At 46.8% G+C, this 25,630-nt stretch overlaps 2 protein-coding genes and 1 long non-coding RNA gene across 4 annotated transcripts in view; 1 reads left to right on the top strand and 2 right to left on the bottom strand.

Moving 5' to 3' along the window:
• Positions 1-5,309, bottom strand: part of LOC310646590 — a 25,315-nt gene extending 20,006 nt beyond the window's left edge. For both annotated transcript variants that reach the window (XR_014493725.1, XR_014493726.1), the window contains exon 1: positions 3,863-5,309. This is a non-coding gene — a long non-coding RNA (uncharacterized lncRNA). The remainder of the gene's footprint in view (positions 1-3,862) is intronic.
• The window catches only part of RADIL (Rap associating with DIL domain), a gene marked incomplete at both ends in the record, with an annotated part of 22,223 nt that extends 16,810 nt beyond the window's left edge, over positions 1-5,413 (top strand). The window contains 8 exons of the mRNA XM_083373159.1: positions 1-168; positions 369-541; positions 1,285-1,435; positions 1,857-2,047; positions 2,534-2,954; positions 3,884-4,023; positions 4,676-4,815; positions 5,305-5,413. The exon at positions 1-168 is cut by the window's left edge and continues 70 nt beyond it. Of these exons, the coding sequence (XP_083229285.1) occupies positions 1-168; positions 369-541; positions 1,285-1,435; positions 1,857-2,047; positions 2,534-2,954; positions 3,884-4,023; positions 4,676-4,815; positions 5,305-5,413 (1,493 nt within the window). The remainder of the gene's footprint in view (positions 169-368; positions 542-1,284; positions 1,436-1,856; positions 2,048-2,533; positions 2,955-3,883; positions 4,024-4,675; positions 4,816-5,304) is intronic.
• Positions 5,414-9,592: 4,179 nt separating this feature from the next.
• AP5Z1 (adaptor related protein complex 5 subunit zeta 1) lies at positions 9,593-21,864 on the bottom strand. Its single transcript, XM_083373162.1, has 17 exons — positions 21,600-21,864; positions 19,883-20,020; positions 19,322-19,508; positions 18,588-18,732; positions 17,974-18,083; positions 17,330-17,498; positions 16,418-16,558; positions 15,971-16,008; positions 15,699-15,861; positions 15,260-15,438; positions 14,291-14,433; positions 12,944-13,090; positions 12,727-12,838; positions 11,537-11,634; positions 11,206-11,338; positions 10,245-10,459; positions 9,593-10,040 (listed from the first exon to the last, which is right to left on the bottom strand). The coding sequence occupies exons 1-17, from the start codon at positions 21,638-21,640 to the stop codon at positions 9,779-9,781; spliced, it is 2,421 nt and encodes an 806-aa protein (XP_083229288.1). The 5' UTR covers positions 21,641-21,864; the 3' UTR covers positions 9,593-9,778.
• Between the last annotated feature and the right edge of the window lie 3,766 nt (positions 21,865-25,630).

Consider the following 25,630-nt stretch of genomic DNA (forward strand, 5'->3'; position numbering starts at 1 on the left):
TCGCCTCTCCCCCGTTGCCTGAGGAAATCCGCAAAGTGGTTCTGATTTACCAAGCCGCCCTGGACCTTCTCCATCAGTACGATGTCCACCCTGAAGTCACCTCCCAGATGTTTGCCTACCTCTTCTTCTTCTCCAACACCCTCCTCTTCAACCAGCTCATGGAGAAAGGTGAGTGGCTTCCCACCAAGGCAGGGACAGTTGGTTCATCCTGGCTTGGGGAACTCATAAAACCATGGGGCACTTTGCCCCGTCTCCCAGTGACCTGCAATGTAAGGATCTCCTTTTCCTTCTGTGAAACTTGAAGGACTCTAGAAATACGTCAGTCAGGTGTGGCTGATCCATTCCTGTTCTTACTCTCTCATGTCCAGGTTCTTCTCTGGGCTGTTTCCACTGGTCAAAAGGGGTCAGGATACGGGCCACCTTACGTCTCCTTCTGGATTGGGCCCAGAGTGTGGGCCTGGGGCCATTAGCTGACCAGTTCTTCATCAAGCTTGCCAGCCTCGCCAGCCTGTTAGCCATGCCAAATTCTCAGCTGCTACAGGTGAGTGTGTAGACAAGGGTGAGTTTTGCATGGCTGACCACTTATTGAAGGCCACCCAGTCGAAAACATGGGTCAACTCATGACCAGATGTGGCTAGCTGCTGAAGATAGTGGAGGGCCACCACAGACACCCAGAAGTTCTAGAACGAGGAAGGTTTGGATGGATGGATGGATGGATGACCTTTATTCTCATTTTTTACTGTGGGCACAATGGCACACCTCAAAAATGAAATTTAGTTGCTTGCTCTGAAAAGCGTACACATACATAACACACATTTAAAAATACTATATGCAACATATGTATAGACCTACACCCAGGGCTTTTTTTGTCATAGAACGCTCAGAACGGAGTTCCGGCACCTTTTTTGGATGGAACCTTGTAGGGTAGGCAAGGCGGGTTATATGACATGTGTGAGTTCCGGCACCTTTTTCTTTTACAAAAAAAGCACTTCCTACACCCTTACATTTAACTAACGTATAAATAGTAATTGCTGTCCATCTTGAATACATAACATCATCGTACACACGATCCTTACAGGACTCTTTTTTTGCATTTCTCAAGTCTGTTTTATTAACGCTGAAATATTTTTTAAAGCAGGTTTTCCATTCATGCATTTGCTGGGATGGGAAACACGGCTTTCTAGGAAGCCTTTCCCAAACCTGCACGTTAGCCCAACTGACACAGCTTAGAAATAAACAGTTTAAAAAAAAAAAGCTTACCCAAGACTTCCTTACTTTGCTCAGATGACCTGGCCACTTTTGAAAAGCGAGTTTCCTGCCTTGAACGCAGCGCAGCTCAATCACATTTTGACGCAGTACCAGACTTCATCTGCCATGGGGTGTGTCCCTGCATGGCAACCCAGCAACACTGATGCTCTTGCAGCTGTGAGGACAGGTGAGGCTTCAGATGTTATGCGCCTGAGCTGGTTGACCTGGAAAACCTTAGGCCAGAATCCTGGAGAAGCTTTAGTAGAAGGTCCATTAACATGTTGTTCCAAACCCGGAGGTTTCCAAGACAAGCTGATGTTTTGGTTTGCGAAATTACCTGGTTTTCAGAGCTGCACCCTGGAGATGGGGTGGGTGGGTGGGTGGGTGAAAGAGCTGGCTCTTGGGGCCAAAGGGGTTCCACTCAGCCTGGCAGATGTTTGTAGGCCCCAAACCTCCCTCCCAAATGGGAGTCCTTGGCACTGCCCCGTTTTGGACTTGACGTGCAAAGCTGGATTGAGGGACGTTGTACCCCACATAACCTAGGAACAATGTGAATTCAAGCACAGATTGAAACAAAATGGTTTTGATGGGAGGGCTGTCCCTTGCAGATGACATTCTGGAGTCTTTTGATAACCATCCCCCCATCATGCTGCCCACTGGGGGGTTCAAGGTGGACCTGGAGACCGATCATCTGGATGACAATGTCTACCGGCACCTTCTGTACGTCCGCCATTTCCTGTGGAGCCTACGCAGCAAAAGCCCTCACTCCAGTGACTCTCTGGAGGCAGAAGCCCCAAAGGTAACCCCACCCTTTAGTTTGGATGGATATCAAAAATCCTGCCTCAGCAGAATGTCAATCTTACCAAAGCATAGTCTCCTTTGAGTTCAGCTGGGTTGGAGGCTAGGCCAAGGATAATGTGGGACATTGGTAGAAATGTCCTGAGGTGGGACAAAAACATAAAATAATTTTATTTTTTTTGAAGGAGAAGAATTTTTTGGGGGTGGAATGTGGTCTGGATTCCCAGGAGGGGTTGGAGAGCTGCATTCCAGAGGACCAAGAGACGGCAGAGTTTAGATAGATTGGTCGGGAGGAAAAGGGTCAAGATAGTTCCTCCTCAGAGGTGCCCAAGAGTGTACTTTTATTGATGCAAGTAACTGCTTTAGCTTGGCAAGATTCTGTCTATAGGCGAGGAACAATAAAAGAATCTGCTCAGAAGGACCTCAACGTGTCTCTCGGTTTTTGGAGCCTGATATTTTTCTTTGTTTTCCTACTATCTTCTTAAAGACTGAAACAATCAGCTGCCAAGTGACACCCCCAGCAGAGTCTGAGACAATAGTTGGGTCAGTCGAGAGTGCCTTTGACTGGACAAATAATGGCAGGCAGATGATGAACTGTGAGAAGCCAAAGATGGAGGAGAACGTCTCCCAGGTCACCAGTACCAACCCATCCATCCCAGACTATGGGACTTGTGAGACACAGCTAGCTAAGACCCTCCAACAGCACCATCTTGAGGGACCCAAGGGGAAGAACGGGACTAAGGTGGTCACTGTGTCCATGGACTCTTCTTGTTTGCTGACTCCGCCGAACACACCCCTGATCTTTGACTCCATGGGTCTGGAATTGTCCCCAGAAACTACTGCTGGGAAGGACATCCCAGCGCCTCGGAGGAACGGACTCAGTGGCACCAAAACCCCAACCCAGGAAGGTATGAAGGATTGTTAATCAGGATGGGGGTGGAGAACAGTTTGACCTTCAAGATGAAGAAAGTGTTGAAAGGAAAACAGTAAAGGAGAATTATTTGTAGCTCAGGGTTGAAAGGTGGGGCCCTTGGTGCTCTCCGACCTTGGTTGTTTTCTTGCAGAGGTTTCATTACTCAAACTAGGTAACATCTTCAGTGCTAGGAGGGAGTGAGGTTTGCACAGAGGAGGAGGAGGAGGAACTTTGGGGTCCTTGGTGCTGAGTTTGGTTGTTTTCATATAAACGTCTCACGACCCAATTAGATAACGTGATCAGTGCTAGAAAAAAGTGGGTTCGCAGAGAGGAGGAGGACTGTGGGGTCCTTGGTGCTAAGGTCGGCTGTTGTCTTGCAGGCCTTTCATTACCCAACTAGGTAACATCATCAGATGTTAGGTGATGAAACGTCTGCAAGGGAACAACAAAGATTTACAATGCTTTCCCAGCCATGTGGCAGGAAGTTATTGTTTCGAGGAGCTGCAAATCTGGTTTGATTTAGGCCTGCTTTTTTTGCAAATCTCTGACGTTGTTATTATAATAGTGATAATTACCTGCTGCTGCTTTCATAAAAATTGCTGGGCTAATGTTTCTTTAGCGCTTTGGGCCATTTTCAGTGGGGGCGGGGGCTTTGCACTCTGCATCCCACTGTGCTAATTGCGCCCCGAAGCAGCCTTATCCGTCTTAGTAGAGAGAAAGGGGGCAGAAATGGAAACGAAATGCAAGAATAGAACACAACCCACTCCATCCCCATGGAGCAAATCTTAACATTCCCAGTGATTATGCAGGTTAGAAATCCAGGTTGGGGGAGGATGGTTTATGAAATTCAAAGGAACTGACAATAGTGATGCTGTGATGCTTATAAAAATACAATCGGGTTACTGTTTCTCTCCTTGGCCTCAGGATCTTCTCCCACGCCCTACGACTTTCCTACTCCGGCTTCTTCGAATCGCAGCTCAGCCACCGATGATTTTTGCTATGTCTTTGTGGTGGAACTGGAAAAGGGGCCCATCGGTTTGGGGATGGGACTGATTGACGGCTTGGTGAGTAGGTCTTTCTGGGTGAAGTGGTACAAAGTGAGGACCGCAAGGGGTAGCTTCCAGGAGCTGCGGTCGATAGCTTCCATTGTTTCTCTCTGCTGGCTCTGGTCCCTGACGTGGAGGGGAGGTGTAGCTAAACAACATTTGCTGACGAGATGGCCTTTCCTGTATTAGTGCTCTGCAGATGTGCAGGACTAGAATTTGAATCTTCCTCCTACCACCATAGCCAGTGGGAATTCCAGTCCATCCCACTTGGAGACCCTTGGATTGAGGAAGGACTCCAAAAAACGTCTGTTTTAGGAAGGAAGGAAGGATGGAAATAAGGTAGCACAGAGGACCTGGAATTTCTCAACTCTGACATCCTGGGTTCTTCTCTCTCTCTCTTAACTACTCTGCTTGTGGCCGACCTGGTATATTGGAACTTACTCACGTTCTTCTGCTCTTCTCTCCTCTGTCTTGTAGCATACCCCTTTAAGTTCTCCTGGGATCTACATTTGGACTTTGACTGGTATATTGGAACTTACTCATGTTCTGCTCTTCTCTCCTCTGACTTGTAGCATAGCCCTTTAAGTTCTCCTGGGATCTACATTTAGACTTTGACTGGTATATTGGAACTTACTCACGTTCTTCTGCTCTTCTCTCCTCTGACTTGTAGCATACCCCTTTAAGTTCTCCTGGGATCTACATTCGGACTTTGATCCAAGACAGCCCAGCGGCAGCAGATGGCAGACTCTCCATTGGGGACCGCATCCTTGCTGTCAACGGCACGAGCCTCATTGGCTCTCATTACCAGAGGTACGGGCAAAGTAAGGTTGATGAGTTTTGCAGGACAGCCATCTGTGACGGTGTCTTCTCTCTGGTGGCTTTTGACAGAGAATTCTGGAATTGTAGTTCGGAGACCTTTGGAGGCAACCCAGTTTGGGAGTGTGTGCTATCCCAGGTCCATCCATGCTAGTTGGTTTTCGTTTCCTTTCTCCCCAGTAGAACTATTGAACATCCCTCGCAAATCTTGGATTCAGGGGGTAAACTTATTTCCGGGACTGTATGTGAAAAGGGTCAAACGCCGTACCTAGAAGATCGAAACGTGGCATGATTCCGTTTTCAAGATGCAGCCTAGAGATACAGACCCTTCATATTCCAGAGACAACTTGCAGATTTCTGTAGCCTTTAATGGGTGGAGCTTCATCCTACAGATACCCATCTTAAGGGATGAAAGTCTCAGGGGAGAAGTAGCTCAGGGTTCTCTCGTCCTTTTCATTTTTTTCTTTCTTTCCATTCTTTCAGCGCTGTAGACCTCATTCGATGTGGGGGGAAGAAGCTGCGTTTCCTGGTAGCCAAGTCTGATCTGGAAGTTGCCAAGAAGATCAGCTATAGTTCTTCCCCTTCTCCATAAAAAAAAAAAACTGGTCAAAAGCGTCCTTTGGCATTCATCTACCGTTGAAGGTGCTCCAAAAGTAGCAGAGTAAGCTTGGTAGGACCATCAGCAGTGGACACACTGGAAAGTTCAGAATGCTGCCCGGAGTTGCAATTGGTCAATTTGTGTGTAAGTTTGGGGGATGGGGACACAGCACCATGGTATTCTGAGACCCAGAGGTTTTCCACCAAGTGCCCCAGTACTGACTACAAAGCATTTTTTTTTCAAGAGGACATGAAAAAAATTGATCTTCTAGCAATTCCCAAGTACTGGAATTCAGAACAAGCTAAGCCCATCTCTGCTTTGCTTTGCAGCAGTGAATTTCATCTGTGTCCCACAGTCCTTTTACTACAAAGTTTGCAATGGTCCCAGCTGGTCACTTGGGATCTGCCGCTGATGCTAAGGACTTCACTGGTTGCAGATATCTTGGATTGCCCACTGCACCAACTGATCTTTGTTGCAATGACTGGTCAAGTGAACGGACTTTTAAGGATACAGTACTGAGGTGGTGGTACTCCATCACACTGGGAGGCCCTGAAGCTTTCAGCTCTGCTTTTTGCCCTAACGGTCTCTGTATTCAGCTCAGAATGGTCTGGAACCAGCTGCCTGCTGCCGGGTGTGGAAATCAAATTGTTGTTAGCTGCGAAGTCGTGTCCGACCCATCGTGACCCTATGGACAATGTTCCTCCAGGCCTTCCTGTCCTCTACCATCTTCTGGAGTCCAATTAAGCTCACGCCTCCTGCTTCAGTGACTCCATCCAGCCACCTCATTCTCTGTCGTCCCCTTCTTCTCTTGCCCTCAACCTTTCCCAGCATTAGGCTCTTCTCCAGTGAGTCCTTCCTCCTCATTAGGTGGCCAAAGTATTTGAGTTTTAGCTTCAGGATTTGGCCTTCTAAAGAGCAGTCAGGGTTGATCTCCTCTAGGACTGACCGGTTTGATCGCCTTGCAGTCCAAGGGACTTGCAGGAGTCTTCTCCAGCACCATAATTCAAAGGCCTCAATTCCACCCTGTTGTTGTTAGTTACGAAGTCGTGTCTGACCCATCGCGACCCCATGGACAACGTTCCTCCAGACCTTCCTGTCCTCTACCATCTTCTGGAGTCCATTTAAGCTCACACCTCCTGCTTCAGTGACTCCATCCAACCACCTCATTCTCTGTCGTCCCCTTCTTCTCTTGCCCTCAATCTTTCCCAGCGTTAGGCTCTTCTCCAGTGAATCCTTCATTCTCATTAGGTGGCCAAGGTATTTGAGTTTCAACTTCAGGATCTGGCCTTGGCCTGATTTCCAGCCGAAAGGAAATCAAATTAGGACATTTTAGTTGCATGCCGGTAACCAAAGATGGATGCTTTCTAAAAACATTCCCTTCCTCTGGTTAAGTAAAAAAGGAACGCTGCTATGCACGTAAGGGAAAATGGGCTATTTAAGCAAAAATAGAATGGGCGGTTCTCTCTTGCAAGTATGGCTCATCTGCATACAGGATTTCTCTCTCCGGATCATCCGTGGGGTAAACCAAAAGCAGTAAGAGGGATAGCTCTGAAAAATGATGTCACAGGAATTCTTGAGTTGGGATTAGAGAGTTGGATGAAGACCCCTCCCGGCTGATCATTCTTAACTTAGCCAATCTCACGGGGCTTTCCAGTAAAGTTAATCGTATCCGAGAGTGTACATGATGAGGTAGGCTGCTACCTAGAGTCACATGAGATAGGAGAAAGACAGACAGACAGAGAGACAGAAAGAAAGAAAGAGGAGGGAAGGAAGGAAGGAAGGAAGGAAGGAAAAAGGAGGAGGGAAAGAAGGAGGAAGGAAGGAAAAGAAAGAAAGAAATAAATAAATAAAGAGAAAAAAAAGAGATTTGGGCTGCACTAATCGAGATTACCACTAGACAGCAGCAGATACAGGACACAGTAAATCTCTGCTGCCATCCAGTGGCTGTCCAGAGACGCAACAGTCAGGAAAACTATCTGTACAGAATCAGAAGCTGCTTTGATCAGGACATTCCCTTCGGGGACTTCTCAGACCAAACTCATTTATGAGCTTCACCAGTGTCTGAAAGACCAGTGGCCAATGCCGGGGTAGGCGATGATGTTCAAGTATGACTAGACTCAAATTCAGAGGTTTTCCTCTTAGGAACATCAGATGGTTCGAATTGCTGAGGACCAACAGCCAACAGCGTCGTCGCTCAGCTGTTCCAACCATCTACAGATGCCAAGACCAACAATCGGCCGGTTGCCACTTTGGTGAGGCCGTGCCGCCCCCTGCTGGCCTGCCGAGTCCCTTTGCAATCCGAAAGGGGTGGCTGGGGAGAGAGCTTCCAACCCAGACCAAGGCAGACAGGATTGGTGGCCAGTAGCAACGCCACAGAAATAATTCCTGAAATAAAGTGGATTTTAATTGCTTAGCTACCCACTCACTTCCGGGCTGTTTGCCAAGGACTGCAGGAAAAGTAGAAAATTCAGATCGCGGCATCGAAAAGGTCAGCATTCCCCAACCGTGGGGCTTCCCAGTTGCTTGCTTGAAGGTGCCAAAATCTTCAAGATCAGGAGATCAGTGCTACCTGGGGCCTGGCAATCCATCTCAAGCAGCTGAGGAGGATGGGTTGGGGGAACGTTGGAAGAATCTAATCTCAACGTGTGATCTGAGAGGGGGAGGAAAGCAGAGTTGGCCCAGGGATCCTCCTCCAGTCATCAAATTCACCTGTTCCTTACTAGCTTACAAAATTCATCTGCAGTGCTGGCTTGGAAAAAAAGACACGCAGAAGTGGATGATGGTCTAAAATGGTGTTGGCAATTCTCCAAAACTGTTGGGTATTTTTTTTTCTTTCCAAGCTAAGGGCTGTTTTGTTCCGTGCTAATGCCACGTTCTTTGTAGGCTGGCAATCAGTTGTCCATCTCTTCTATTGATCTCCAGTGACAAGCATTGGGGAGGATCTATGTGGCTCTTCCACTGTTCCTGAACCGCAGATCCCACCCCTCTCCTCTCCCAGATCTGATGACACTGACAGAACAAGATCCAGAGGGTCAACCGATGGATCGTGAACTTTCTCATAAGCACAAAGTCCCTTCTGCGTCTAAGGACACTTGTAGGAAGAGAAGTTGTGCCATCATGTGCCGCCATAATAAACCAGGGGCATCTCCAACCTTGGCAAATTTTTAAGACTTCTGGACTTCCGACGTCCAGAATTCCTGGCTGGCTGAGGAATTCTGGGTGTTGGAAGTCTGCAAGTCTTCCAGTCGCCAAGGTTGGAGACCCCTGCCATAAACCATGAACGCCTCTGTCTGGGCAAATTCCTGAGACCTGAGGTTGCCCCTCATTTTCCAGAGAATGTGAATCCTTGGCTTGTAAGAATTAAGGGCAGCTGCCTTTTTGCGTTCGTTATTTCTTAATCTGCTCTGCATCTTGCAGGTGGGTGGGGAATGTATATAGTTCTAATATTGCAAAGGACTTTAGTGGGTGGATTCGAACCGCCCCCTTCTGTGTCAAAGAACGGGATGAAGTAAAGAAAGAACATCACAGGTCCTTGTGTTCAAGTCTGTGCTTCCAAACCTGTGTAAGGGGGGAGGAGGAGGAGAGGAGGAATAACCATCTGGGACATGAGACAGTCCTTGATTTACGGCCACAATTGAGCTCAACACTTTTGACGCTAAGCGAGACCATTGTTAAGTGAGTTTTGCTCCATTTTATGTCATTCCTTGCCACTAACTTTGCTTCTCAGATCACGAAAGGGGGGTCACGTGACCCCAGGGGGACACTGCGACCGTCATAAATACGAGTCCGTGGACGAGTGTCTGAATTTTGATCACGTGGCCACGGGGATGCTGCAACAGCCGTTAAGTGTGAAAAACGTTCGTAAGTCCCTTTTTCTGGTGCCATTGTAACTTTGAACGTTCACTACACGAACTCTTGTCAAGGCAAGGACTAGCTGTAATCTGCTCTATGGTTAAAGTCCGGCGTGGAATGAGAGCACCCTTTTTTATCGGGACCCAAACTCAGAAGTGGAAGATGGCGCTTGAGGGATCTACGGGGAGTTGGCACTGCTGCCCTTGCTCCTTGGAAGCAAGAGATCCACCCACCACCCAAACAGGAAGCCGGAGGTCCTTCCCCAAGCCGCCCATCCACGAAGGACACTTAATTTGCTGAACTCAACCAGAACTCGAGGAGACGTGTACCACGAAGTCTTTTAATATGCGAGACATGCTGATGGAGTGAACGTTTGCCATCAATGGTAGACATCGAGGGGTGCTAGGAGATGGGCAAGTAGGACCTGTAAGAGTCCTCAGAAATGGAGAAGGCAACAAGATCTACCCGTCACCAGGAAGCAACCTTACGTTGATCCGGAGAGCTTCCTCAGCCAGGAACGGATCCGGTTCCGCCTTCCAGAAGCTGGCTGGTCATCTTCATGGCCAGCAACAAAGGGATGTGGGTCTCCTGGTGGCTTATGTCCCCGGAGGATGGCCTGAGCACAAATTGAGCCACGCTGGGCATTTTCAGCAAGTTCATCAGCTCTGTCGCCCGGGTTAGGATGGCCTCGGCTTCTTCGGCGCAGTAGATGGAGGACACGGCCGTGCTCTGGACGAATATCTTCATCTTAGACAGAAACAGGCAAACCCTGCAGAGAGGACCAAATAAGTCATAAATAAAGTCACTTGGAAGCAGCAACAACTGGTTTATAAACCAAGTTCAGAGGGCAGTAACTGCTTCAGATCCAGAGCTGTGCTCCTGGAAACTAATAAGGGAGGGAGGGAGAGAGGGGGAGAGAGAGAGAGGAGAGAGGAGAGAGGAGAGAGAGAGACTCACTGGGGACCATTCAAACCTGGGGATCAGGTCCTGGCTGCGAGAAGCTAGCTTGGTCAATGCGGTCATGAGAACAGCTATCACACGAGGGGACGACCTGGGGATGTTAGCTGAAGGGCGCAGCTGGGTGATCTCGAAAAGCATGGCTTCCAGAACGTCAAAGAAGGTGTTGATCTGCTCCACCGTGCAACGCTTATCGTGGGTCACCGATGCATATTCCCCGATGGCCCAGACCTAGACCAGAAGGGAAGAATGGAATGGAAGACACTTGCCGTAAAATGACCTTTCGTTTTATGACCTTAACAAGTGTCGAAACTGTTACAAAATTCACCCGTCCGCTGTCTTCCTCGGCCACGGAAATCTTTGGGCTCTAGTGTGGTCGTAAATGGAGGACTACCTGTAACTCACTGGGTTGACCTGCGACTGTTCCATGGACCAGCTCGGTAGGATATCCAAGGAACGTAATTGTTAGCACCGCCCCTCTTAGTGGCACAACAACCGAGAGAGAGGAACGTGTAGTCTAGCCGGCTCAAGAAAACTCAATGAATTCAAGTGTCAGGTTTCCGTATGGGCTTTTCAAGTGACTTTGAGGCATTGTTTACTTTAAAAGTCCTTTATTAGCCTAATACAGCGGCAAATGCTTGCTCGAAGGAAACTGGAATCTGAAATCTCCGTCCCCTTGAATCAGCTTCCCTTCCGTTAGGCCAAAGCCTTATCTTCTTTAGAGAGACAAATGGCCTTGAAAGTGCATTCCTACTCTTCCCTCCTCCCAACTTTAAACTAAAGCAATACACAAGTCCTAAAGCAAATCACAAGTTTAACATATGAAATAGCTACTTCTTCATCTCTTGTCAAGCAAGAACACTCGATGTTAGCAGCGTTGACATCAAGAACGAATTTAGGTTTCCTGGTGGAAACAGGACTAGGGGACAATTTGGGGAGGGGGGAAAAGTCTCTGGGACATGCAGGTATCTCCTTACCACGTGAATGAAGAGGTCCTCCTTGGTCTGGATGTTGGACACGGTTCCTGAAAACTCCAGAAGTGGCTTGGACAGCTCCACCACCAAGGAAGGGTGTTGCTTGCATAAGACTCGTAGCTGGGAACTCATCACTCTGTCGGGCAACGAGAGACCCTGAGAAAGTGAGGACGCTCCCCCAAAGAGGAAGGGAGCTCCTGGCACGTCCCCAAAGCAAGGTTCAAGCAGAGGACCAGAATCTAACTCCAGTTTCTGAAGAGGTTTGCAGCAGAAGTCGGTCGGAGCTGATCCAGCTCAAGCTCCTGTCTCTTGATTTAGATAGCTCTCCACTCACCTGAACACCTCGGCCTTGAACCCAGGGATCTCGTAAAGCTGATCACTCCTCTCCAGAGCTGCCAAGGTCAGCTTCTTGGCAAGAGCTTCATCTGCAAACTGGGGAAGAAGCTTAGAAGAATCAGCCAGTTAATTCTTTTCCTTGGACGAGGATCGCAACGCGCTTTAGCAAATGTTTTCTTCAGGTTTGAACCTTTACTTTTTTGAGCTTGTAAAATAAAAAGGGCTAGAAAGTTTTTTTTGGGGGGGTGTGCGATTCTCCTGCCTTTTGGCCTTCCTGCAGACATCACACCTGTCTTTCAATCAGAATACACCCCGGATCATTGCAGCAAACCTGGCGGGGAAGATTTTAAGCGCATCTTAATGTAATTTGTGGTCTTCGGTGCTGCAGCCATTTTGGAAAAAAACAAACAAACAGCTCTTTTATCAAAAGAAGACTTGAGGCAGTGATTTTTGCAAAGCCACACACTGGAACGCATGAAGCCTTCCTTCCCTATCATTTACATCATGGTTAAGTATTATCACTATCTAAGGCTGGTGCTTAATGCCGCAGATGTTGTCCAGGTAAACAAACCATGAATGCTGATTCTTGATGTATTTCAAGGGAAGAAATCCTGGATTAAGACCAAGAAAACCTGGGTTCAAATCAGGTTGGTTTTTTTCCGATGTGGCCAGCAATGATCCAACTGGAATGAACAGTTGATGGAACTGGATATGTCTAGTTTAATGAAGAGAAGGACCAGGGGAGACATGATAGCAGCGTTCCAATATCTCAGGGGCTGCCCCAAAGAAGAGGGAGTCAAGCTCTTCTCCAAAGCTCCTGAACAGAAGGACAAGAAGCAACGGATGGAAACTCATCAAGGAGAGAAGCAACCTGGGACTAAGGGGAAACTTCCTGACAGTGAGAACAATTAACCAGTGGAACTACCTGCCTCCAGAAGCTGCGAATGCTCCAACGCTGGAAGTTTTTAAGAAGAGACTGGACAGCCATTGGTCTGAAATGGTATAGATTCTCCTGCCTGAGGAGGGGGTTGGACTGGAAGATCTTTTAAGGTCCCTTCCAGCTCTGTTATTCTGTATTTTTTAGTTGTGAATGCTACAGCCTTGGCTGCTAAGCTGCCGTCAACCACATCCTAGCCATAACCTTTTTGGGACCAGGTGGCAATGGACATCCTACAGGTGGGATCTTACCTTGGACACCAACCTGAAGAAGAGCTGCAGTAAGTGTGGGACGCTCCTGGCACATTGCCCAACACGAGGGTGGCTGGCCAGGGACCCCAAAAGCTGCCGGAGAGGAGTCAGCCTGCGGACAATCAAACAACATACGTCACAATGTACACCACACAAGGCTGTGTAAATTAGCCACATCATTTTTTTTATTTAAAAAAAGGCTTAATCTTGACGATACCTGCCAGGGTCCCCGGGAGTGGTCTCAACCCGCAGGAGATAATGGAAGAGGCCCCTATACTGGGGGTGGCGGAAGGCTTCCAGGCAGGTGGCAGGCTTTGTAGTTGCATCTATGCTGGCCCTCTCAGACAGAGGGGTCAGGACAGACCTAGTGAGAGATTTAAGAGACTGGAACCAGATATAACAGTGGAACAGCCTGCCACCAGAAATTGTGAGCGCTCCATCACTGGAGATTTTTAAGAAGGGGCTAGACAGTCACTTGTCTGAGATGGTATAAGTTCTTCTGCTTGAGCAGGGGGCTGGACTAGAAGACCTCCAAGGTCCCTTCCAGCTCTGCTCCTATTCTATTCTATTCTATTCTATTCTATTCTATTCTATTCTATTCTATTCTATATTTTATTATTCTATTCTATTCTACTCTACTCTACAATCTGTTCTATTCTATTCTACAATCTGTTCCATTCTATATTTTATTATTTATTTATTATTCTACTCTATTCTATATTTCTATTCTATTCTATTTTACATTCTATTCTATATTTTATTATTCTATTCTATTCTACAATCTGTTCTATTCTATATTTTATTATTCTATTCTACTCTATTCTATTCTGTAAAGGTAAGGTAAAGGTTCCCACCACAATGCGTGCTAGTCGTTTCCGACTCTAGGGGCCCGTGCTCATCGCCGTTTCAAAGCCGAAGAGCCAGCACTTGTCCGAGGACGTCTCCGTGGTCATGACTAGATGCCAAAGGCGCACGGAATGCTGTTACCTTCCCATCGTAGTGGTCCCTACTTTTCTACTTGCATTTTTACGTGCTTTCGAACTGCTAGGTTGGCAGAAGCTGGGACAAGTAACAGGCGCTCACTCAGTTACGCGGCACTCGGGATTCGACCCGCCAAACTGCCGACCTTCTGATCGACAAGCTCAGTGTCCTAACCCACTGAGCCACTGCGTCCCCTCTATTCTATATTTCTATTCTATTTTACATTCTATTCTATTCTATATTTTATTATTCTATTCTATTCTATTCTATTCTATTCTATTCTATTCTATTCTATTCTATTCTATTCTATTCTATTCTATTCTATTCTACTCTACTCTACTCTACACTCTACTCTACTCTACTCTACTAACGTCTGGAGGACCCTCACAAGGATCAGCCACTTCGTTCATCCTTTTAAGCCTGTCTGGGCATCGTGGTTTGCCCCTTCTCATAAAAAGCTTGCCCCCATCCAGTCCACCGGGGCCTAGACCTAAATTATGAGAAACCTCTTTGGACTTTTTCCACCGCAAGAACCAGAATGGAAATAGGCCTTTACAAGTGGATTTAACAACCTTCGAGGTACCTCAGTTGGGTGTCCAGTGCAGCCGTTAAACATGGAAGGTCAAGCAACAAGTGGAAAATTTCCAAGGCGTTATCCGGACTGAGCAGGGCTGGTAAAAGATCTGTGTAATCAACAATCAGAGCTGGGCTATTCCAGGCCAAGAACTGCAAAGGGAAGCAAATGAGCGTCCATGCAGGGGATCCATTTCTTGGGAAAATCTCAAGAGATCTATGTTCTGGGAAGAAAGCAGAGAAAGAAATTCCCAAAGGGAATTCTCTGCTCCCCCGCTTCCCTGTTTACAGCTTCAGCTACTCCTTGAGTTGTCAGGGTTTTCGTAAAACTCAGTTAAGACTCTTAAAAGCCCTGCTAATGTCTAAGTGGGTTTCCCAGGCCAAAATCATGCTAAGCCACAAGGCTTTTCTCTTTTAGCAACTTTCCTGGGTGTCTTGCCGGAATGTGGAAATTAGGTGACCTTAGGTCGGGGTGTCAAACTCAATTTCATTGAGGGCCGCATCAGCATTGCGGTTGCCCTCAGGGGGCCGGGTGGGTGTGGCCTAGGTGGGCGTGGTGTACTGGGTGGGCGTGGCTAGTGTGTATAGCCTACTGGGTGGGCGTGGCCAGCTCTACATCGTTGGCATCAAGGGTGGCTGTGGGGGCCTGGGCAGGAGTGGGGACAGATCTGAGGGTCTCTGGCAGGAGGAGGGTCTCTGGGCCAGGGCCAAGGCAGTGGGGGCCGTTCCCTCACTGTTTCCAGGATGGCTTCGCGGGCCACATGAAACCACTTCGCGGGCCGGATCTGGCCCCCGGGCCTTGTGTTTGACATGTCTGCTAGGTGGTGGCAGAGGCACCCATGGGACCTCCGTGTGTGTGTGTGTGTGTGTGTGTGTGTGTGTGTGTGTGTGTGTGTGAACACAGACAAAATGCCCCTTGCAGATGCTCCTGCGTGGAGGTCAAAAGCCCAGAAGGATGAAACAGTCCGGGGTCTGATACCTTAAATAGATTTGGGGTGCTTTGTCGGAAGATGCCGAGATTCCCAGTGAAGAGTCCAACGTTCTGCCGGCAGAACTGGACAAACTCGTAAGCCAGCATGAGGTTGTGGAAAAGCTGAGCAGGTACTTTGGTGAAGAGATGCCGATAAATGGCTTCAGAGTCCACTGCTGCCGTCTCACCTGGTCGACGAAGGAAGATTTTAAATACCTCTGCAGGTCCAGACGGGGCTGAATTGACCCACAAGCACCCGCCGGGGGTGGGGTGGGGGAATGCCAGGCGTGGACAACTTGAAAGTCACCCCTCCTCCTTTCCTCCCACCTAGCAAAGCCCTGAAATATTTGTGGAGTTTGAAACCCCGCTCCCGAGAAGCTAAAAAAAAAAAAGGGGGGGGGGGTGGTTTCTTCAATTTTGTTTTAAAGATGCAAGCTTCCCGGCTCACTGTGGTTCAGGAAAAACCGGGCGATGGGAATCAGCACGCGGGCGGAAGAAGGATCCCCGCTGATCCGTCCGTGGAGGTTTTTCAGGCAGGAGAGGGAGCGGTAAACGTAAGAAGAGTCGTGTCGGCAGATGATGTCCATAATGGTGACCGCTTCAATGAGACACTGGAAGGCAAAAGAGAAGCAAAATAAATAAAATAAAATAAAATAAATCCCTGCCTTGTCAACTTCTGGGTTCCTGCTAAACCACCCCCATCCTTCGGCGATACTTAACGGCTTTCTGCAGCTCCCCATCGGCTTTCTTCAGAGCTCCTGAGGGACAAAAAATGAACTGCGCTCAGGGTCCCGGCCACCAAGAGGGAGAACTTTTGACTGCACAGCTGTTTTTATGCAGTGAGCCATAAACAAGCCCAGTGGGTGAGCTTGCAAGGCGGCAAACTCTACGGGCTTTGATCCTAAACCCTCTTCAAAGGCAGGGAGAGAGTGTTGTGGTCCTTGGCTTATGACAAAAGGGACTGGGAAATTCATCCGTACGCAGGGCGGTTGCTAAGCAAAGCATTACATGACTGCCCCTCGTTTTTTCCCCAATATCTGCCCCCCCCCCACTGCCTAGGCCAGGGCTCCTCAAACTAGGCCGCTTTAAGACTTGTGGACTTCAACTCCCAGAATCCCCCAGCCTGTGAAGTCCAGAAGTCTTAAAGCGGCCAGGGCTGCCACTCACTGCGATTGCTCTGCTCCAGAAGACGCTGGCAGTATTCAAAGGCCTTTTCTCTCAAGCGTTCCCTTGGAGAAAGGAGGCGACTTGAGGTGGACGTGACGGAGACCATGGACACGAGGGAGCCATCCACCTCCGACTTGTCATCTGTAAGGGAAGGGACAAGGTGGGGGAGGACAAAGTGTAGCATGGGGCTGGATTAGCAAAATAAGATAACAGAATAACAGAGTTGGAAGGGACCTTGGAGGTCATCTAGTCCAACCCCCTGCTCAGGCAGGAAACCCTATACCATTTCTGACAAATGGCTGTCCAGTCTCTTCTTAAACACTTCCAGGATTGGAGCATTCACCGCTTCTGGAGGCAGGTTGTTCCACTGGTTAATTGTTCTCACTGTCAGGAAGTTTCTCCTTAGTTCTAAGGTTGCGTCTCTCCTTGGTTAGTTCCCATCCGCTGCTTCTTGTCCTGCCTTAAGGGGCTTTGGGGAATAGGTGGAACCCCCCCTCTTCTTTGGGGCAGCCCCCTTAGAGACTGGAACACTGCCATCATGTCACCCCTGGTCCTTCTTTTCATTAAACCTATCCCACATTAAATTTGTCCCATTTTGCTACACTGTGTTCTTTTAGACAGTCTCACTGTGATGGAATATAGTCAGAATAACAGGGCTGGAAGGGACCTTGGAGGTCTTCTAGTCTAACCCTCTGCTCAAGCAGGAAACCCTGTAACATTCCAGACAAGTGGCTGTCCAGTTTCTTAAACACTTCCGTCGTTTTTAAGATAAACAAGAGGGATTTTTGTTTTTCAATTCCCACAAATTTCGCCAGCCTTTCGATAGGACGGCCCATCTTTTCCTGGAAGGTTTCCATGGATTTGGAAAAGTCCCTTTTCTCTTCCACACGGGGCCCCAGGAAAAACTCTCACCAGAATTTGGATTGCTTGTTGTGTCACTCCTGTAACACAAGAGCCACTTCCTCAGCATGGAAAAAGCCTGCATGTTGAGCCATTGGTCCTCTGTGTAATTCTGGCCCAGCGAGAGAACGGTGAAGAAGTCAGTGGCCACTGTGCCGTCCACCTCGGTGATGGGGCCAGGCTGGGAGAAAGGCAAAAGACAGGTTGAGTTGTAGGATCCTGGGAGCGAGACAAGGGGCAGGGAAAGTTACTCTGGGTTTAAATGTGAGGAGTGCCAAGGGTTTGTCAAGGGGGCTACCCAACACCAGCCAGGCAAAACAATCAAGGGGTGAGCCCCTAAAGCAAGGGTGCTCCTGCTGGCTCAGGAATTCTGGGAGTTGAAGTCTACAGGTTTTAAACTTGCCAGAGTTGCTAACCCCTGCTCTAAGTCATGGAAAAATGGCTGCTCACGCCATTTTATAGCAAGGCTCTCCTAACTTGGATGATGACAAAGGCACCCACCCATCACCCTAACTTGGCGACATTAAGTCTTACGGACCTCAACTCCCAGAATTCCTAAGCCAGCCATGTTGGCTCAGGAATTCTGGGAGTTGAAGTCCACAGGTCATAAAGGGGCCATCGTTGCCCACCTCTGCCCTAAAGCTTGGGCCGAATACCTGTTTTCCTCTTGGATTGAAAAAGCCACCTGTCACTGGGGTCACTCCTTGCTGAAGGCTGGCATACCTCAGCCAGTCCACCATCCTTTTGCTGATCAGGTTGATCTGGTCTAGGAACCCAAAAGAAAGACACCTCTGAAGAGACTGCAGGTGATATTTGCAACTCTTAATTATTAGGTGTTTTTTTAAAAAAAATCAAGACAACTTTTATTTTATTTTTATTTTATTTTAATTCCATTTATATCCCGCCCTTCTCCGAAGACTCAGGGCGGCTTACAAACTTAGCAGTAGCCTTCATTCTATGTATATGCCTGCTTATTAGGGCTTTCACACACCCCCTAAGCGGCATTATTACAAAGTCAGCTTAATTGCCCCCAACAATCTGGGTCCTCATTTTACCTACCTCGGAAGGATGGAAGGCTGAGTCGACCTTGAGCCTGGTGGGACTCGAACCTGCACTAATGGCAGGCAGCTGTTGTTCCTTAAGGAGGCATTAGCCCACTGCTCCACCAAGGCTCTTTAGTCCAAGCGTCCCAGACAAGCAGCCACTCAGCGGAAGTCTGATTGAGGAGGGTTGAGAAGTTGCCTAAAATTTTTAGAGTTGAAATATTCACCTTCATTCAGGCTCAAGGGTGCAGAACTGATGACATTGGAAAGAATGGGAAGAAGAGGGCGTGTGCTCTGATCTTCAGGCAGTCTGGCTTCCAGAATTTTTACCACGTGCTGTCCCACTTCTTCAACCGTTGCCTTTTTACTGCACTTTGGAGAAAGCAATGATTCAACATCCGACAGTAGAATTGGATCAAGTCAACCAGAGAGTCATCGGAATTCTGGAGAGGTATTTTAGAGGTCGCACAATTAAGGACCGCCAAAGCAACTAGAGGTTCTTTGTTATTTTTGTAGATTTCCAGAATTTGAAAAATATCCATTTCTACCACACGGGGGAGCTTAAAGAAAGTGTTAAGGAAATTCCTTCTGCATGTGTTTATCAGGTCCAACATGGAAGGGAGTGAGTGTGTGTGTGTGTGTGTGGGTGGGTGGGTGGGTGGGTGGAGAGAGAGAGAGAGAGGGAGAGAGAGAGAGAGAGAGAGAGGGAGAGAGAGGCAGGCCAAATGGAAAACAATTGCAAAACCAGTTTTAAAAAAACAACAATATTTTACTATGCAATATTATTATTTAGCTTTTTTTTTTGCTTGATTACATATGATAGGGCTGAAAGCTGTTCAGAGTTAATGGGAACAGAGTTGATTATGTACCATTAAGTTGTTTTTGATTCCTAGCAACCATTCAGATAGAATAAATTGGGTGAAAAAGTAAATAAGAAATAATAATAAAATGCCTTGCTTACTTGGGATTGCACGATGGAGAAAGCTAAACTCAACAGCCTGGTGTCCCGGAACTTATCCCAAGGCAGAGATAAATCATCACAAAATGATACCTCTCTTAATATGGCACTACAAAGTATCTGGATTTGCTTAGGAGACTTTGGTAGGTATAGGGTTGTTTGCAGAAGCTGAAGAAGTTTGTCTTCCAATCTGCAAGTCATCCAAAGGAACAAAACAGGAAGTTTAAAGGAACAGAAATACCTAAACAATGTACTATCTACGCGATGTTTTCCCATAAACCTTCCAGAATAAAAGACACAACTGAATGAAACTACGATGGCAGTTCTTTCATTGTATTTTCTAGATTTTTACCCCATTGTTGTCAACCACAAATTCCTGATTTCAGATGCCTCTTAATTCATTTCATCTTTTTTTAAAAAAAAGAATGTTGGATAGATATTGAAAAAAGGCTATTTTCTTACCTTCCCCACCCAAACCAAAAATAATTAAGCAGTAAATCTAATTAGGAAAATAAATTCCACAAAATACAGTACATGTTATATGCAGTGCTGGTTCTCACTCACTTCCGACTATATTTGCTGGCGGAGACAATAAGAAATAGTCTTCGCAAGGAATCAACCGTTTCATTTCCAAAGTCTTGATTTTGAAGGAAGCCTGAGATCCGAGAAGTGAATTTTTTAAGTTCATCATCCTGGATCTCTCTAGCAAGAAAGAGGAATTGACAAATTAAGAAGTGCCATTTTTGATACCAATTCAAAGTCAATTTTGGTCAAACACCCCACTACAGATAGTCCTCAACTTAGGATCTTGCTGGTAGGAACGAAAAAAAAGCCTAATTATTTCTGAAAATCTTGCCAAGAAAACTGTGGGAGCTTGTCCAGGCAGTTGTATGCAATCAACGCTGACTTAAAAGTATGCGCGGGCACACGTGCACACCTTCCCCTAGCACAAATACTATTACTATACAAACCAGGAAGTGGTCCCAGCGACCAGGCACCACCACAACGGAGGGACAAATGTTATAATGGGAATTATTTTAAAACGGCTGTTCGCTCCTATTCCCTTCTAGCACTGATGATGTTACCCAGTTGGGTCATGAGACGTCTGCAAGAAAACCATCAATCTCAGAGAGCACCAAGGACCCCACAGTCCTCCTCTTCCTCCTAGCACTGATGATGTTACCTAGTTGGGTCATGAAACATCTGCAAGAAAACGGCCAAGTTCAGCGAGCATCAAGGACCCCCAGCCCTCCTCCTTCTCCTCCCTGTCCCTTTTTCCTCCTTCTCCTTTTCCTCCCCCCTTCTCCTTCTGTTCTTCCTCCTTCTCCGCCTCTCCCTCCTCCTCCTCTTCCTCCTCCTCCTCCTCCTCCTCCTCCTCCTCTTCCACTCCACAAACCCAACTGCCTTTTAGCAGTTGGTATTCCCTAATGAATAAAGGGACGCGGTGGCTCAGTGGGTTAGGACGCTGAGCTTGTCGATCGGAAGGTCGGCAGTTTGGCGGGTCGAATCCCGAGTGCCGCGTAGCAGAGTGAGCGCCTGTTGCTCGTCCCAGCTTCTGCCAACCTAGCAGTTCGAAAGCACGTAAAAATGCAAGTAGGAAAATAGGGACCACTACGGTGGGAAGGCAACAGCGTTCCGTGCGCCTTTGGCGTCTAGTCATGCCGGTCACATGACCACGGAGACGTCCTCAGACAAGCGCTGGCTCTTCGGCTTTGAAGCGGAGATGAGCACCTGCCCCTAGAGTCGGAAACGACTAGCATGCGTGTGCGGGGGGAACCTTTACCTAACCTTTATTCCCTAATGAAACGTCTGCAAGAAAACCATCAATCTCAGAGAGCACCAAGGACCCCACAGTCCTCCTCTTCCTCCTAGCACTGATGATGTTATCTAGTTGGGTCATGAAATGCAAGAAAACAGCCAAGCTCAGAGAGCACCAAGGACCCCACAGTCCTCCTCCTCCTCTTTTCCTTCACCTTCTTTCTCCTTCTCCAATCGCTCCTTCCTATCACTGATAATGTTACCTAGCTGGGTCATGAAACGCCTGCAAAGAAAGCCACCCAGCCCAGAGCGCACCATGGATCCCACTTGAGCAATGAGGCTGAGCCTCTTGGGAATAGGCAGACAGGCATGAGGACCCCTGTGCCGCAGGAGGGCGGCCTGACAAAGCTCAGCCAGCCAGGGAGGCTTGCACAAGCCAGGATGAATCTAGGATTGTCCAGCTGCCAGCCAGCAGATGGGAAGCTGGCTTATGCAAACCTCCCCCCCCTCCTCTCCTTCCTACCTGGCCTGCCGCAGCAAGCTTTCCGTCCCCGCCGAGTACATCCCGCCCTCTTCTCCCGCTCCAGAGCCGGGGTTACTCGGGAGGAGGAAGACAGACCCGACCAAGCCCCAAAACCAAGTTAGTTTTCAAGCCCAGTCGAAGACGACTCTGCGCATGCGCGCGGGTCCTGCCCTAAAATCCTCCCGGGCGGAGCGCGAGGCTCCCGCTCGCAACGTTCCGGGTGAGGTTTTGGGCGCTGCTTTGCCAAGAAATAGGGAGAAATAAATAAATGGAAGAGGAGAAAGAAGGGAGGGAGAAACGGCGGGGAGGAGGTGTGTGTGTGTGTGTGGGGGGCTTTTCAGTCCTGGCATCAGCTGATAAGATGCATAGGAAGAGGAAGAAAAGGAGGGATGGAAGTGGCTGGAGCAGACAAGGAACAAGAAGAGGTTGTTGCAATGCTTCCCAGTCTGGCAGCTTGGAGAAGTGGACCAGCCTGCTGGGTGTTTGGGGAATTATAGTCCTGATGCATTTAAGGACTGCCAGATGGAGAGAGGCTGAGACACCCTTTGTCTATGCCAGGGTTTCTCAACCTCATCCATTTTAAGATGGGTGGATTCAACTCAATCAATCTAATGCGGTCAGACCCGCAGGAGGAGGGTGGGTACAGCTAATTAAAAACCATAGAAAATGCAAATAAAAACACGGTTCTAAACACCATTGTGGTTTCACTTAGTGACAGTTTCACTTAAAAGACCAATTTGCCTGCCTCAATTTTTGTTGCTAAATGAGGATGATCAAATTGAAAGGAACAAAGCTTTCCTCTACTGAATGGGTAAATAGCACCTTCCAACCTCCAGGTAAAAATTGATCACTGTATGAAGAACAGTAGTCTGCATTTACAAGATTCACTCACCACAAGATGACTAGCCATTGTTTTATCCCAGTGCATTGAATGAACCCAGCTACATGTTTGAAACCTGAAATTTAACAATAATGTGCAATAATGAAATGGTATAAGGTTTCCTGCCTGAGCAGGGGGTTGGACTAGAAGACCTCCACGGTCCCTTCTAATTTTGTTATTCTGTTCTGCACCTAGCTAAAATAACGAGTATTGGAGTTTAACTTCCAACCATTTTGCTTTCTGTGTAGAATAAATGATGCTCATTGCCCCTTCTGCAGGTGCTTACAGTAAATTGCTTTTTAAAAGCTTGTCAATGGTTTTAGCCTAGCCCTATTCAGCTAATGTGATTTTTCTTTCTCACCCAGCCAGTCGTTTTAATTAACCTTCTGAATGCAGCAAGCTTCGAACACGAATGCTTCTTCTAAGGTGATGCACAGTTCATTCGGCTGATGGGTAGCCAGCAATCCAAATGACATCCCAGCTCAAAAGATTTTATTGCATCTCTACGCTACATTTAAAATTAGTGTAACCTGTGTTCCTGAAAACAGTAGATGAGTTCACAGCTTTTAGACATGAATTGACTCTTTAGTTTTCCACTGATTTGGTTTTAATCTTTGGTATTCTTTTTCCTGTTTTTAAAACAAAATGTGTTCTCAATTTGAAGTAGAAAAGTCAACCAAGGCACAACCTTAGTTCCTGCGGTATCTTGGGTTGGGATTAATGTTCTGTAGTCATATTGCATCTAACATTAGATATAAATAATGCTGTACTAAATATACTATTCAGCAAAACGTACTCAGTAGGGCTATTCCCTGGAGAACAGCCTAAAAGATGTATTTGCCCATTTGTTCTATTTCCTCTCTGGCATCTCACAGCTGAAATTTAGACTGATGTCCAGACATTTATTATTTTTGCCAGACAGGTAACCTGGAGCTGTTTTCAGAAACTCCCATCACAGCATCTGTCACAACTGGCCATGCTTATATACTCCAGCAAATCTGGATTTGTCTAGATGTGCTACCCAACCCCATACAAGGATAGGAACAATGTAATAACAGGCAAGCTTAACTTACCAACAAGCACAAAGCTTCTCAAGCGATGGAAAGGAAGTCACTAGTTGGAAGATCTCACAAGAAAGTCAAGTATGAAAATTCACCAGGCTGCTGTTAAACCTCCTGTCCTTCACTTCCACCATTCTCATTTCTTTTAGCAGTTTTCTCAAACTTGGGAATTTCAAGATGGGTGGACTTCCAACTCCCAAAATTCTTGGTTGGGGGAATTCTGAGAGTTGACGTCCATGTCAGAATCCATTTATATCATATTCATAAATGTATGTTTAAAACATTATTCCATGGATCCTGCCATCTCCTGAGGAGGAGGGAACGGATGTGTATTGAGCCGGTATTAGGCATTTCAAAGGAAAAGAGAAGCCTTTTGAACTGGGGAAACAAAAGGGGGGGTTAGGGTAGGAGCATCTGGCTTGTGTCAGGGAAGAGAGCAATAAACATAACAGGTCCTAAGTTCCTTTTTCCCACGAGAGGGATGATACGAGGTAAATGATGGGGGTCTGACCAAATGGGGTTAAGGGGGGGTTGAACCGGGAACTCTTTATAAGGGTTTAGTTTGTAGTACAATATTAAGTCCTGTCTTGTATTCCTACAACCAAGCATGTCACAGTAAAGATTTCTTTTGGACTAAGATTTGGCTCCAAGAGTTTTGTCTTCCTAATATGTGGTTTGGGGTGGGTCCTGACAGTCCACACATCTTAAAAGTTCCCAAATTTGAGAAACACTCACTCTTAGCACAGGGAGGGCTGGGAAAGGACATAACTTCTGGTTTACTATCTACAAGGCAAGATGTAAAAGGGAGAATAGAAAGAAAAGTGGGAAACGGGAAGTTCATTTGCCCTTCTCTTCCTGGATGGAAGATTGGACACCCGTTCAACATTTGTGAATGCTAATGAAGGACGGAGAGAAAACTCACTAGAAGTATTTTTGCATTATACATCTGGAATTTTTAAAAAAAAAAATGGTGGGAAAATTGATGTTTGTTTGTTTTTTTAAAGAAAAATGCTAATACTTCCTACCAAGAGATATATTGGGTTACTTTTTTTCCCCATGAATATTTTGGTCATGTCTCTAACCAACCCTTCTTTCAGGAATTTATACGGCAGTATAAATGCAAAGCATGCTTTCTGGAGATGGGGCTGTTTGACAACTGCGTACAATTTACTACTGGGTTTTTCTCCCCACCAAGAAGAAATTCCTCCCAGATTGCCACAGTACACCAAGAGCCTAGGAAGATGGTTATCTAAAGATCTGGTTTGCTTTTTTCTTTAAAAAAAAACTATTTCAAAATGATTTGAGACCTTTTTTATTTATTCAAAAGAGTATTGTTCTGACAACACAGTAAATTTTGTCTCTGAGATAGTTGCTGCAAATTGACTTGGCTAAGTCGGGTGGCATATAAATTTATTCTTCACCAATTTTGCTGAAAATGGGCAGGTTGAAGGATCCAATCACCCTAAAGAGCTCTCTTCTCCACTAACTGCATCCACCTTTAGATAGTTATTTCTTATTCTCTTCCCAAGTTGGCAATTCTGTTATTATGCTTTTAAATCACCTTTTCCCTATCAATAGCCATGGCTCTTTTCCTTGAATTTTATTACCCTATGATACAGAGATCAGGGTCTCTTTTATACATCATCCTGTAATTCGTTTTAACCATGGTGTTAGTTGAACAAATGGCAACGTATGAGATCCCCATAATTTACTTAGCACAAACCAGGCACGCAGAATCCAGCATCTTAAAACTATCTCTGCCTCTCCCACCACCCGGAAGGCTTGGGGACACCACGGCTTACTCCCATCTTATCCTTTTTAGCGTGAAAGGAAATTGTTAAGGCTATGGGCAGCAATTACATTAACTGTATTTAATTAAAATTAATTTCAGTTACATTTCAAGGTCAATTAAATCAAATTTGGCTTTTGTCTGGATCCCTATCTACGTCTTGGAATTCAGCTTCCCCAGCACAGCATTTTTTAAAAAAAGAGGACAAATATGATGTGTCATACAAAAATAAGAGCACGCTGGTTTTGTAAAGTGTGATGACATTCACACGCTTGGTTAAAGTCAAGCAAATTACCCAAAA

This window comes from Vipera ursinii (genome assembly GCF_947247035.1).
Source record: "Vipera ursinii genome assembly, chromosome: 13".
NCBI classification, from domain to species: Eukaryota; Metazoa; Chordata; class Lepidosauria; order Squamata; family Viperidae; genus Vipera; species Vipera ursinii.

Coding starts and splice junctions, on each gene's coding strand:
- AP5Z1 (XM_083373162.1), bottom strand. CDS start 21,640: ATGTACTCGGCGGGGACGGAAAGCTTGCTGCGGCAGGCCAG. Junction 13,091..14,290: donor GCACTGGACACCCAACTGAG/GTACCTCGAAGG, acceptor ATCTCTCACTAG/GTCTGTCCTGACCCCTCTGT. Junction 11,339..11,536: donor TTCAAGGCCGAGGTGTTCAG/GTGAGTGGAGAG, acceptor GTTGCCCGACAG/AGTGATGAGTTCCCAGCTAC.